Source organism: Mustela nigripes, chromosome 8 (assembly GCF_022355385.1).
Source record: "Mustela nigripes isolate SB6536 chromosome 8, MUSNIG.SB6536, whole genome shotgun sequence".
Lineage (NCBI taxonomy): Eukaryota > Metazoa > Chordata > Mammalia > Carnivora > Mustelidae > Mustela > Mustela nigripes.
Genome location: NC_081564.1, coordinates 22,168,761 through 22,181,813, shown reverse-complemented (window position 1 = coordinate 22,181,813; position 13,053 = coordinate 22,168,761). Strand labels below are relative to the sequence as shown.

General features: G+C 46.8%; 2 protein-coding genes across 4 annotated transcripts in view; one reads left to right on the top strand and one right to left on the bottom strand.

The window, feature by feature from the left end:
- Window positions 1–10,238: 10,238 nt before the first annotated feature.
- LOC132023847 (cytochrome b-c1 complex subunit 9) lies at window positions 10,239–12,305 on the bottom strand. 2 transcript variants are annotated; one of them, XM_059409973.1, is made up of 2 exons: window positions 12,047–12,305; window positions 10,239–10,504 (listed from the first exon to the last, which is right to left on the bottom strand). In XM_059409973.1, the coding sequence occupies exon 1, from the start codon at window positions 12,254–12,256 to the stop codon at window positions 12,068–12,070; it is 189 nt and encodes a 62-aa protein (XP_059265956.1). In that variant the 5' UTR covers window positions 12,257–12,305; the 3' UTR covers window positions 10,239–10,504; window positions 12,047–12,067. The 2 variants fall into 2 exon arrangements, with proteins under 2 accessions (XP_059265956.1, XP_059265955.1); XM_059409972.1 differs by having other exon boundaries at window positions 12,107–12,298.
- A 309-nt stretch (window positions 12,306–12,614) lies between these two features.
- ZMAT5 (zinc finger matrin-type 5) overlaps window positions 12,615–13,053 on the top strand; it is a 28,436-nt gene continuing 27,997 nt past the window's right edge. Inside the window, exon 1 of one of the 2 annotated variants that reach the window (XM_059408784.1) lies at window positions 12,615–12,712. The gene's annotated coding sequence lies outside the window, so the exon portion shown is untranslated. The remainder of the gene's footprint in view (window positions 12,713–13,053) is intronic. The other variant, XM_059408785.1, reaches the window with a different exon arrangement.

Below are 13,053 nucleotides of genomic sequence, written 5' to 3'. Positions count from 1 at the left end.
CCCTGGGATTTCAGTTACCCCACCCCCACTCCCAGGAGTCAGGGAGGTTCGCCCTGCTTGAGAATTCACTGGGCTTCCAAGGTGCTCTCCCAGCCATGGAGGTTATATCTTCGAGCTTTACTCGCTGCGGTCTGAATTACAAAAACAACAGGCACTTAATTCTAGGTTTCCCACTATGAAATTATGACACTGACTACGCCTTTTCTGGCTACACAAGCCCACCCTCAGCACTCTGGCGGGTCCCTTAAGTGCTCTGCCATTCCAAGGGGGGTAATTTGGGTTTTCTTCTGAAACTGGTTTTCGCAGAAGGGCCAGGCAGAAAGGGGGCCCTTCAGTGGGATGAGGGCCAACCATGCCCGTCCATTTAGGAATTTTATGGGCAGAGCTTCCACGCAGGCTCCTGCCCCCATCTTCCATCCTGTGGTCTAACGTGCTTACATTGTGTTCTTTCACGTGCACGTTTGCGGGCCTCAAGAGCCCATCATTTTTATTGTTATTTTATTTGTAAAGCGTGGCGAAAAGAGCACTGGACTGAGGGTTGGGAGCCTAGGGTCTAGGCACTTAGATTTCAGCAAGCTTTGTGACCTTGGGTCAGTTCCTTGTCCTCTCTGGGCCTCAATATCTTCTTAGAGGAAATTCCCTCATCTCTCTTGCCTCATGAGCATGGGTAATTGTGAGGGTCAGCTGAGATCATGCTGGGTGGGGGCAGAGGGCACTCTGAAATTGGGGAATCTTGTTCAAAGGGGAGAGAAGAAAACCGATGGCAGTTTTCTGGCTACATTGCATTTGGGGCAGTTTCCTCTTCTCTCTTTTAATCACCCTGCCAGAAACTTCTTTGCACAAATCACCAATTTCCAACAGGCACATTTCCCATGGAATGCCAGGGTCCCAGGGCCAGGAAAAGTTTGAGAGCTGCCACTGTCTGGATTGTTGCTGACCGTTCTCCCTGGAAGGAGAGAATCAGGGAATGGCCTGAACTCCAAAGCTTTTGGCTCCATGAGCAAGTTCTGTCATGGAACAGCCTCCTCCAAAAGGCCCCTGCTTCTAGGGGAGCCTGGGAACTCTCACACTGGGACCCCTCTGGCTGGTGAGATGGTTGCCCCTTTCTCCTGACTGGTCTACCAGATGCCACAGATGGGCAGAACGCACCCCAGGTCCAGCTGGCCTGTGTCACAGGAAAGCGGCAACAGACCCATTCTGCAACCCGCCACAGGGGTGTTTGCAGCCTGTCCCAACTTTAGAGTCTACACGGGAAGGCACTGGCTCCTCCCCCAGAGTAGTAACTCAGAGTAACATGCAATGGCCAGGGGCCTATTTGAGTTTTGCCATTTAGAGCAGGAGCTGAGCTCTGGGGTTAGAAGCAAGCTGCTAGCCTCAGCCACTCTCCGGCTTTGGGACTCTGAGCGAGGTGGCCTCATTTTTCTGAGCCAGTTGTCTCTACACTGAGATGTTGGCAGGATGGCTGGGGTAAGGTATATATATAGTGCTGGCCCATGGTGAGGCAGGCACACGAACTCACAGGGCCCTGCTCAGTGGGACCCGGGAGAAGGGGGTGGGTGCCTTCCACCAATGCCCCAGTCAGATTTCCATGCAGCCCACCTCTCAGTCTCTTAGCACGGCTGCTGTGACTCCTGTACGGCACTCCTTCCAGAAGCTTCTGGGCTCAGGGTGATCCAGACACACAAGAGAAGACATTTGGCACAATCCACCCTGCTAAGTGTGTGATGGGTGCCCTGGGAGCACAGAGGAGGTATCCTGCTCAGCTTTGTGGGACAGGAAATTACCATGAATCCTTGAAACAAAGCCAGGTGATAGGTGTGATTATATAAGCCTCGTTTAGAGGTTCAGCCAGTTGCTCATGGCTGAGCAGTGGCTGATTCAAGATTCAAACCCAGGTTTACCAGCCTCCAAATCCAGTATTTTCCGCCTCCTGGCTTTCCTGCTTCCCTATAGCTTGACACTTAACTCCATGCCTGGTTAGCTCTGCATGGAAAAGAGGACCTATCACCTCCTTTGTTCTAAACACCATATTTCAATGAGTACAACTTATAATCAAGTCATTCCATTAACAGATATGAGAGCGGGAAGTTGGGCAGGATATATTTTCCAAATCTCCACTTTAAAATAGTTTTCCCTGTCTGCGAGCGGAAGGAAGGGCTACTCCTTAGAGGGTCTAACTTGAAGGAGGTGTTTCATTAGGAAAGATTAGTGAGCCCAGGAGATAAGACACCGCTCAGACTTGCAGCCTCAGGGCAGGACGTAGCCTCTCTGTTGGAGGCCTGGACCGAGGGAGAGAGAATTGTGCTCAGACTTCTGCAAAGGAAAAAGACAGACGAATGCAGATAGGAGTCGGTTGTGTGGTTAAAGGTGTGGGGAAGAGATAAGGACCACCCGGAGGAATGCACCAGTCAGCTGGAGTTTAAAACAGTGTTTTAGAGACACTAAAAACAAGATGTATCACAGGACACGCAAGAGAGCGCAAGAGGGTGATCAGGCCTTAGAGGGATAGAAAGGATGTCAGGAACACGGTTTCAAAACAGCTAGGACAAGGGGTGGGGCACTTCGATGATTCAGCTGTACAGTCATCCCCAAGGCTCTCAGCCCCTATTTTGTGGATCAAATATGCTAATTAGGCACTGTTCCCAGAAGACTGTGCAGGGAGTGCCACCCCCCCCAAATGTACTAATGGTAACAACATAACAAAACCATGGCTGGTAGGTGTGTGCTAAAAACATTAGAAGCATTATGTCACATAGCTTCCCAACCACCCTGTGAGGTATTGCTATCATCATCCCATTTTCCACAGGAGGAAACTGAGCCTCACAGAGGGGAAGCAACCTGCCCAAGGTCACCTAGCCAGAGAGTAGCAGAACTATAATTCAGGGGCACTTGGGTGGCTCAGTCAGTTAAATGTCTGCCTTCGGCTTGGTCATGATCCCAGGTCCTGGGATCGGGTCCCACATCAGACTCCCAGCTCTATAGAAAGCCTGCTTCTCCCTCTCCCGCTCTCCCTGCTTGTGCCCCTTTCTCTCTGTGTTTCTCTCTGTCAAATAAATAAATAAAATCTTAAAAAAAAAAAAAAAGAACTAGAATTCAAAACCATGCATACGCTATTTCCATAATCCATGCCTAGAACTGAGGCAGGAGAGTAAAGGGACCCACAGCAAGGACCGCATTTGGAAAGTTTGTAAGGTGAGATTTGAGGTAGCTTGGATCTTAAATGTCAGGTTAAGAAATTTGAACTTGCTCTTAGCAGTAGTGGGGAGCCACTGAAGCTGTTTGAGCAAGGGAGTTGATCTGGCGGTCTTACGAAGGTGCAGTGGAGAAGTGTCCAGAGTAGCTAAGGAAATTTTCTGTGCAGGAGTTTTGAAGGGATGAAAGGCCGGGAACAGCAGGAAGACAGTCAGTTCCTCTGTACTCACAGGGTGTTGGCTAAGTGTCTCCCAGCTGACACTTTCACTACATTCCATCATTGCCTTGTCCTTGATGCCAGCGGGAGTCTGCCCTTGGCATTCAGTCTGTGTATAAATCCAAGCATATCAGTCCAAGGCCCCAGTGAAGAGAGCTAAATGATTTTTACACAGCACCGAGCTGTGGTTACGAGCACAGCCTCTGGAGCCAACTATCCTATATTTGAACCTCTGCTCTACTTTCTCGAGCTGGGTTACCCTGGGCAAGATACGTAACCTCTCTGAACTTTCATTTTCCACCTGAGAGCAGTAGAGAGCAGTGCTCACCCCAGGCTGAGGAATCTAGTAACATAAGGTATGTTAATGGTACCAGGCCCAGGTGTGTGTGTGTGTGTGTGTGATCCTCTGGGTGGGCTGGTGCCTGCCCCTTTTCCCGTGTTCATCCTTTGCTCATACTGAAGCAACGGCCATAACCTCTATTTTGCCTGCGGAATTTGTATTCCCTCCAACTTTGCACATTTCTCAGACATTTTAAATTCATTGATTCCTGTCCTTTCCTCACAAGACTTCAAATTCATTTGTAGGACAGACTTGTTCCTTGTCATTGGAAGAGCTGGCTGAGTTACGGGATGAAATCTATTTCTGTTTAATAACTTACATGGCTTCCCCCCCACCCTTATTACAAAAGCAGTAACATCCTTCTCAGTGTGGTTCACATCAGTAAGCAAAGAGAAAGAACATCTCCACCACCCAGAAATAATTGCCGTTAGGATTTTATCTCTTATCCCTATGACATTATTTTAGAAAAAGGAATATACATAGGCACTTGATTTTTTTTACATATGCATTTTCCGCAAACATGGGATCATATTACATAGGCGCTTATCCCTGTTTTTTGGTTAGTTGGACATAGTGAACATGTTTCCCTTTTCATCTGTATCCTCTTTAAAGGGTTAGCAGTGTTCTCCCGTGATACTGTCGTGCCTGGAGTTGTGCATGTTGGTTGTTTCTCATTATTTGCTATTAAGCTGCAACGATCAACCTCCTGGCTAAATACTTGTCCAATCCATGGTTATTTTCTTTCTTTCTTTCTTTCTTTCTTTTTTTTTTTTTAAAGATTTTATTTATTTATTTATTTGTCAAAGTGAGCACAGGCAGACAGAGTGGCAGGCAGAGGCAGACGGAGAAGCAGGCTCCCGCCGAGCAAGGAGCCCGATGCGGGACTCGATCCCACGAGGCCGGAATCTTGACCCGAGCCGAAGGCAGCAGCTCAACCAACTGAGCCACCCAGGCGTCCCCATGGTTATTTTCTCAGGGTAAATCCTTAGAATTGCTGGATCAAGTTTCTTGACGATCGAATTAGCCCCTCCCACCAGCTGAATTTCAGAAAGATCATGTCCTGCATCTTTGCTCATGCTGGGTATTATCATAATTTTTACAAATCTTCACGAGTTTAATAAGTAAAAGGGTTTCTAGCTACTTTGATTTGACAAATCTGTTCTTGCAGGTCCTCAAGGAGTAGATGGGTCTCAAGGTCTAAAATGGATCTGAGAGCGTGTGGGGGATGGGCAGAGTGGGTGAAAGGTGGTGGGAGATGCAGACTTCCAGTTATGGAATGAGTAAGTCATGGAAATAAAAGGCGCAGCATAAGGAATATAGTCAATTCCATTAGAAGAGCGTTGTATGGTGACAGATGGTAGCTACACTTGTGAGCATACCATAAAATATAAACTTGCCAAATCACTCTGTCGTACACCTGCAACTGATGTAACACTGCGTGTCAGCTACAGTCGAATAAAAAATTAATTAAAAAAAATTAAATGGGGCGCCTGGGTGGCTCAGTCAGTTAGTCATCTGCCTTCAGCTCAGGTCATGATCCCAGGATCCTGGGATCGAGCCCTGATTCGGGGGTCCCTGCTTGGCGAGGAGCCTGCTTCTCCCTCTCCTGCTCCCCCTGTTTGTGTTCTTTCTCTCTGTCAAATAAATAAATAAAATCTTTTTTTTTTCTTTTAATTAAACAGACCGGAGAAATAAACCTCTTACACACTAACCCCCAGCCCAGAATCTGCTTCCTGGGGAACACAGCCTGTGATAGGCAGCCTCTCTGTGTCTACTGGGGAAAAGCCTAGAATGTTCCAAGGGCTGGGCCTTTCTTCTTTGAGCTGCCAGGCCAACTTGGACTCCACCCAGTGCTGCAAAGTTTTGAACCTTGGCAGGCACCCCTAGAGTGCCAGCCTGGATAGCCCCTGGCTGGGTTAATTAAGCAGTCAGCTGGGTAAGGATTTATTGCACTTACTCCTTACTCCCCTTGACACCCCTCCAAGATGACAACATCTCCAGAAATAACAAGAATCATAGCTGCCATTGTGCAATATCATGGTGGGTATTTGACAGTTGAGGACACTGGCTCAGGAACAGTAAAGAACTTGCCTAAATTCACACAGCTGGTGAGTGGCAGGGCTTAAATTCTAACCCAGCACTGTCCATTCTAAAATCAGTGCTCTTTACACCTCACTAGAGCTCTTCAGTGGGAATAATAAAACGACATTTTGGATCACTGTTCAAATAAATTGACACATAAACTGCAAAGCACTTAGTACAATGCCTGGCTCACGGTAAGTGGTTGATAAATGTAAGCTATTCATCAGAAACCCTCCAGAGGCTTACGTGTCTTTTTAGAATGGAATCCAAACTCTTGCAGCATGACCTATAAGACCTATAAGACCATGACCCTATCTATTACTGCCTCACTTCCTTCAGTTCCGTGAATAAACCAAACCCACACCCACCTCAGGGCCTTTGCGCTGGCCGTTCTTGTTTCCTGAAATACTCTTGATCTTTACCTGGCTGAGATTTTCATTCAGATCTCAGCTCAAATGCCATCTCCATGGAGAAATGTTCCCTGACTTCCTACCTGAGCATCTCACACTGCTCTTTAAGTCTGAGTCAGTCCCAAATGTCACCCTGTTTTATTTTATTCATAGCCCTTAATGTGTGCTGACGTTTTTATTTAATTTCTTATTTACCATCTGTCTCCCCTACTAGAATGCAAGCTGCGAGAGGGTAGGGATCTTTCTGTTCTTCACTGTGTATGGGGTCTAGAACAGGGCCAAGCAGAGTAGGCACTCAATAAAGATGTATTGGTTGACTGACAGACTGACTGAATAAATGAGAAGTTTCTACCAGTTTGGAGAGATTTTTGAAAACAAGAGAGAAGTGAGGAGAATAGGACATTAGCTCAAATACACTTAGCTGAGAGAGTGGTCCTGCTTGCTCAGAGGAGAGCTATACTGGATGCCAACTTCTCAGAAGAGGATTTCAGAGGCCTTCAGTAACTAGCTTATTGAGGTTTCCAAGTATTTAGCTTTTCCTGACACCTGTGTGAGGGGAGCAGGTGGGGAGTCCCCAGAACTTTCTAACCATAAAGACTGTCCCAGCTCTTGCCTCCAGGAAATGCCTCAAGCTGAGCTTGGGAAGGAAACTTTTTCCAGTAATAAAAAGCTTCTTGGTGCCAGTCTGAGGGGGGTGCTAATCCTCACTTCCCCCACCTGTGAGGCACACCCACCCAGGGAGTTCTGGGGAGGCCCAGCTCCCCGTTGGCAGTGCCACGCTAGGACGAACACTCACTGGGAGCTGTGGAAGGGGAACCCTGGGCTTCCCAGCAGCTGGGTTCTAGGCCTGGAGCCAGAGCCAGAGGCTCACATTTTGCATTTCTCTGTGTTCACACCCTCTCTGGGCAGCCCCCTTCTATTTGATTCCTCCCCCATTATAAGAATAATACATGCCTAATGCAGAAAACTTAGACATCAGAGAGAAACACAACAGGAAATGACTCTCCCGGAGTTAACCACTATTAACAATTTGTTGTGAGCATTTCCAGTTTTATCTTATACATGTTTACCAAAAAACCGCATGGTACTTTATATGAATCTACAGCTTGTTTTTTCCACTTAGCTTTGTACTTTGATGCTTTATGCGCACCTTCTTCTTAAGCATTTTTTTACTTTTTCTTTTTTTTTTCTTTAGAAGACTTATTTATGGAGCACCTGGGAGGGTCGGTCAGTTGAGTGTTACGTGGGTTTTTTTGTTTGTTTGTTTGTTTTCTTTTTTTTTGAGAGAGAGAGGGCACAGGCACCAGGAGGGGTAGGGGAGGAGCAGAGTGAGAGGGAGAGAGAATCCGAAGCGGGTTCCATGCTGAGCACAGAGCCAGTTTCGGGGCTCAATCCCACAACCCCAAGATCAGGACCCAAGCCACAATCAAGCGTTGGATGTTTAACCAATTGAGCTACCCAGGCACCCCTGTTGTGTACTTTTTAAAGATTTTATTTATTTATTTGACAGAGAGAGAGAACTCACACAAGGAGGGGGAGCAGGAGAGGGAAAAGCAAGCTCTCCACTGAGCAGGAAGCCTGATGTAGGACTCAATCCAGGATCCTGGGATCATGACCTGAGCTGAAGGCAGACGCTTAAACGACTAAGCCACCCAAGCGCCCTTATGCGCATTTTTTTTTTTTTTTAAAGATTGTATTTATTTATTTATTTGACAGAGAGAGAGAGCACAAACAGAGGAAATGGCAGGCAGAGGGAGAGAAAGAAGCAGGCTCCCGTTGAGCACAGAGCCTGATGTGGGACTCGATCCCAGGACCCTGGGACCATAACCTGAGCTGAAGGCAGAGACTTAACCCTCTGAGCCATACATGTGTCCCTGTATTTCTTGTACTAATTGCCTGTTTGTGTTATTAGCCTTAGCTTCCAAGTTATTCACCTTTTTCTTAGTAACTTGGCAGACTGCTTCATGTATTAGTGAGGTTGGTACTTTGCCACATTTGATGGGTATTTTCTTCAAGCCAAACAAGGTTTTAAATGACTGCATATTTCACCAAAATAGTAATTCCCATTTTAGATGTCTTTTCATTTTTCCCATAATATAAAACACTACAATGAACATCTCTTGTGGACACCTGCATTTTTAAAGGAAAATTTGCCAGAAGTAGGATTTCTTAGGTCAAAGGTATACACATTAATGATTTTAATACATAGATGCAAAATATCTTTCAGGAAAATGGTTCACACATGCTTTCCTATAGTATAAGGGTCCCATATCTTCTTTTTTTAAATTTAAATTACTTTAATTCAATTAATATATAATGCATTATTGGTTTCAGAGGTATAGGTCTGTGATTCATCAGTCTTTTTTTTTTTTTTTTAAGATTTTATTTATTTATTTGACAGACAGAGATCACAAGTAGGCAGAAAGGCAGGCAGAGAGAGAGAGGGAAGCAGGCTCCCTGCTGAGCAGAGAGCCCGATGTGGGGCTTGATCCCAGTACCCTGGGATCACGACCTGAGCTGAAGGCAGAGGCTTAAACCCACTGAGCCACCCAGGCACCCCTCATCAGTTTATTATAGAGTAACCAGTACTCTATAATTACATCACATGCCCTCCTTCATGTTCACATATCTTTGATATAGAATGGCATTTACAACATCTCCTGTAGTTCAAGCCTCATGTTTGCCACCATGGCACCACTAGGTGCCTAGTGGAACCTAGCACAGTGCCTCACACACAGTGGCCATCTCGATGTTTGTTAAATGAATGACTGAACTATGGTCCTTGAACACCTCTTCCTCAATTCCTGCTGCTCCATAGCCTGCTAGCAGAATCTTCTGGTTCTCCAGGTCCTTAAGCATCCCCCCATGTGTCTGCCAGCAGTTATGTCCATGTGCCAGGGTCTACGACTATGTTAATTGCATTTAACAACTCTTTTAACACTCAAAAAGAACCTATACAGAAGGCACTCCCATCATCCCCATGTAATAGACCAGGAAACTGAAGCTCAGAGAGGTCAAGTGCCTTGCCCTTGGTTCACACAGCTAGAACTGGTAGAGTGAGGATTCAAACCCACCAAGTAAGCACAATCATAAACCCAACTTATTAGAGATGGAAACTCTGGCAGGATGGTCAAGAGTTCTGGTCCAACTTCATCATCAGCAGATGGACTATGGCCCAGAGAGGTAAGCCAACTCGTCTGAAGACACTCAGCAAATTAAAGGCAGAATGGAGACAGGACCCTGGGGCAGGGTTTCTTTCCCCAGCTGAATCCAGGTTTTCCCTATGGTTAAGCCAGTTAGCTCTCCTTTATATGACTTAAAAATGGAATTACTGGCTCCTGGCTGACTCAGCCAGTAGAGCATGTGACATTCTCTTAATCTTTTGTTTTTTTAAGTTTTATTTTTAAGTAATCTGTACACCCAATGTGGGGTTCAAACTCAACACTGAGATCAAGAATTGCATGTTCTACTGACTGAACCCCCTATGCATACAATTCTTTTTTTTTTTTTTTTTTTTAAGATTTTTATTGGTTTATTTGTCAGAGAGAGACAGCATGAGCACAAGCCGAGGGGGTGGGGCTGCAGGCAGAGGGAGAAGCAGGCTCCCTGCTGAGCAAGGAGCCTGATGTGGGGCTGAATCCCTGGACCCTGGACCCATGAGCAGAGCCACAGGCAGGTGCCAAACCAACCAAACCACCCAGGGGTCCCTGCTGCAACCCTTGGTATCTCAGGGTTGGGAGTTTAAGCCTCTTGTTGGAGGGAGAGCTTGGGTTGGGGGGAGAAAAAGAAGACTGGAATTACTGATTTAGAAGCAAAAATTGAAAGTAATACCTCCAATTACAGCTCATGTTTTCTAAACCAGAGTTGTCTGAAAGTTAATGGAACCCAAAAGAATGAAATCTGCCCTTCAGATGTTTGCAGAGGACTCTAAAGTGGTCTCAACTGAAAATTGAAGATTAGGTAGCATTAACAAAGCACTAGATACAGAAGCCATGTCTTGAGGACAATTTCCATTTATTTGCTGATGACTCTGACTAAACAGACTTCAAACACAGCAGAAGTTAAAGAGTCTGTCAGGTGAAGCCGCTTCTTGCCAACAGCTACAGGTGGTCAATGAAGAGTAATCTGAGCATCATCTTCAGGCTGAGGCCCTGGTTCTGGGCAAACAGCTGGTGGGTGGACCTGGTCCTTTCGGCGTGGGGAGGGATCTCTGAGGAACTACTCCTTATTCTCATACTTGTGCTTGATGTGTTTCCACAGCTTCTGCATTTTAAAGACAAGAACCACAAAGTTTGAGCTTTGTCTCTCACATTTTGCAGCTACTCCCACTGTCCTGGTCTCTAAAACTGGCTAGAGAAAAACATGTACCATGTCTGGACAGCTGGTGTGGGCAAACCGGAAGCAGCACTGGGCTCAATGCACATTCCTAACACTTGTAAACTGCTCTGATCTTCTCAATCGCCATGTAAAGAGAAGTGGAAAAGGATGATCCCTCTTTTACAGGAAATTGAGGTTATTATTCAAAAGTACTAAGTGTACTAAGGAACAGAGCCTGGAAGAGGTCTTATTTCCTCAACTCCCAGGTATTACTCAAGAGGTCCTAAATGCATAGCCCCAAATACTTTACGTTGACTCATTCTTTAATAATTTCCTTAAACCTGCGATCCTTGGGTCAGGAACTAGTTGGATTCTCATTCCCTTTTTTTTTTTTTAATGGTTTTATTTTTTTTAAGCAATCTCTACACCCAACTTGGGGCTTGAAATTAAACCAGGTGCTGGGCATTCTACCAACTGAGCCAGCCAGGTGCCCTTGATTCTTGTTCCTAAAAGCACAGATTGGTAAATTATGACAGCACACTTAACTGCCTTTCCCAAATATTGGGAATGGCCCACAGAACTGCCTGCAGGGGATGGGCAGAAAGAGGTCCTGATCACAGGCAGTACAGCATCAGTGGACAGGGCTGTAGGGTCAGACAGCTTCAAATTAAAAACACAAGTGAACGGTGTAACAGGGCTATCTGCAGGAGACCTTCCCTAACATGAGCCACAATGTAATGATGAAAAGCGTGTACAGCAGTTAGCACAGTGTTGGCACACAATGAGTCTACAAGGTGTGGTTATGTCCTACCTTCCGCTTTCACTTTCTCTTGAGGAATGTAACAAATGTTATTTTTTTAGTGCACCACCTACCAGGTACTCAGCATCTTGCCTACATCTCATGTAATTCTCACAGGAGCTGCTTACTGCGGTTATTATCGTCTCCACATCACAGATAAAAGTGAAGCTCAGAGAGGTTAAGAAACTCACCGAACTGAATGCCACAGTTATCAACTGACAGGGCCCAGTATCCCCATCCAGGGGTCTCTGATTTTATATTCCCGTCTCCTACCCATTATTACTACCACAATGCTTGCATAGGAAGCCTGGGAAAGTGAGGAGTGCTATGTGAAAAGACCAAGCACAGTATCTAAGGAGATGTCCTTTTCACGACCCTCGCCCGCTCAAATCTGCCCTTGAAATCCTCAGAGAAGACTGTGGGCCCAGGTTCCAGCCCAGATTCGCCACTGACTTCCCGAGGGTAGCCACAGTAAATCCTCTGCTCTCACTAAGCTTTAGTTTTTGCTCCTGCAAATGGACAAGTGGGTATCTGGGGGTGTGAGATATCAATACTTATAACCCGCACAAAGTGGGATCATTTAACGTTCTGGGATTCACATCCGATGGAGAGGATATATGGCACTCCACTGACAGAAGACGTGCAGCCTTTCCCCCTCCCCCCATAGTAAAAGGCAGACTGAGTCCCACCTCCACTCCCACTGTCACCCCTCAGGCAGGCCCAAGGTCAGGGATGGCCCAGTCCCTCACCCCCTGGTTGATGTGTTCGTAGATCGCGTCCGCGCCTTGATCGAAGGCGCGCTCGAAGAATAAGGCGCCCACAGCGATGGTGAGAGCGAAGGTGGAGGTCCTGCGGAACAGCAGGGAATACAACCGCGCAGTAAACGTCGGGCCCGCCATGTTTCTCCGCTGTCAAGCCCGCGCCTGCGCCGCAGCCGACCATGCGCTCCCCCCCCCCCAAAAAGCAGCCCTCGTCCTGCAATACTTTATGGGATTTGTAGTTTTACTGAAGCTCATTTCTTATCTTTTTGAAGGAGAGAGGTAAGTGATGGCTTTGCGGGGAGGAAAAGTATCGTAGAATTTAGATCAGGGCAGCCCAAATAGTGTGTTAAGATTTGTTACCCAATATTTCTAAAAAATTTCTTGTTAAGTGAATATACTGAACTACAACACCCAGAAGTTCTCGCGTTTCCTTTCCCTTCCCCAACGCCCGCCCGGTCTTAGCTATGATTCCCAAAGGTTTCTGGGAAGGGCCGATTGATACTCAAGGAAGGACTACGAATCCCAGCAAGCAGTTCGCGACACGAGGGCGCAGAAGGAGGAGGAGCTCGGAGCCGTCGGGCCCTGCGGAACCAGGTACTGTCTCCGGCAGGACGTCGAGGAGCTAGTGTTAGTCGTCTCCCCTCAAGGGGGAAGACAAGGGCTCTTCTTTTTAAGTCCCTTACCTGCTCTGTGGGCCGCACCAACTTAAATAACGGGGAGTGAACAAAAGGGCGAGCGGGACTGGGTGCCCAGGTCCCCAGCTCATCTCTGCCTGTCTCCTCTGTTGGATCCAAGTCCAGGCCTAGCGTTGGAGCCTGTGGCAAAGTTGGGCCCTGGGGCTTGAACCCCTTTACCGGGCATCGGGGGAAGGGACGGTTCTGCACATGCTTCCTGTTCCCCTCACCCCTGGGATTCGCCCACTAGAACCTTGACCT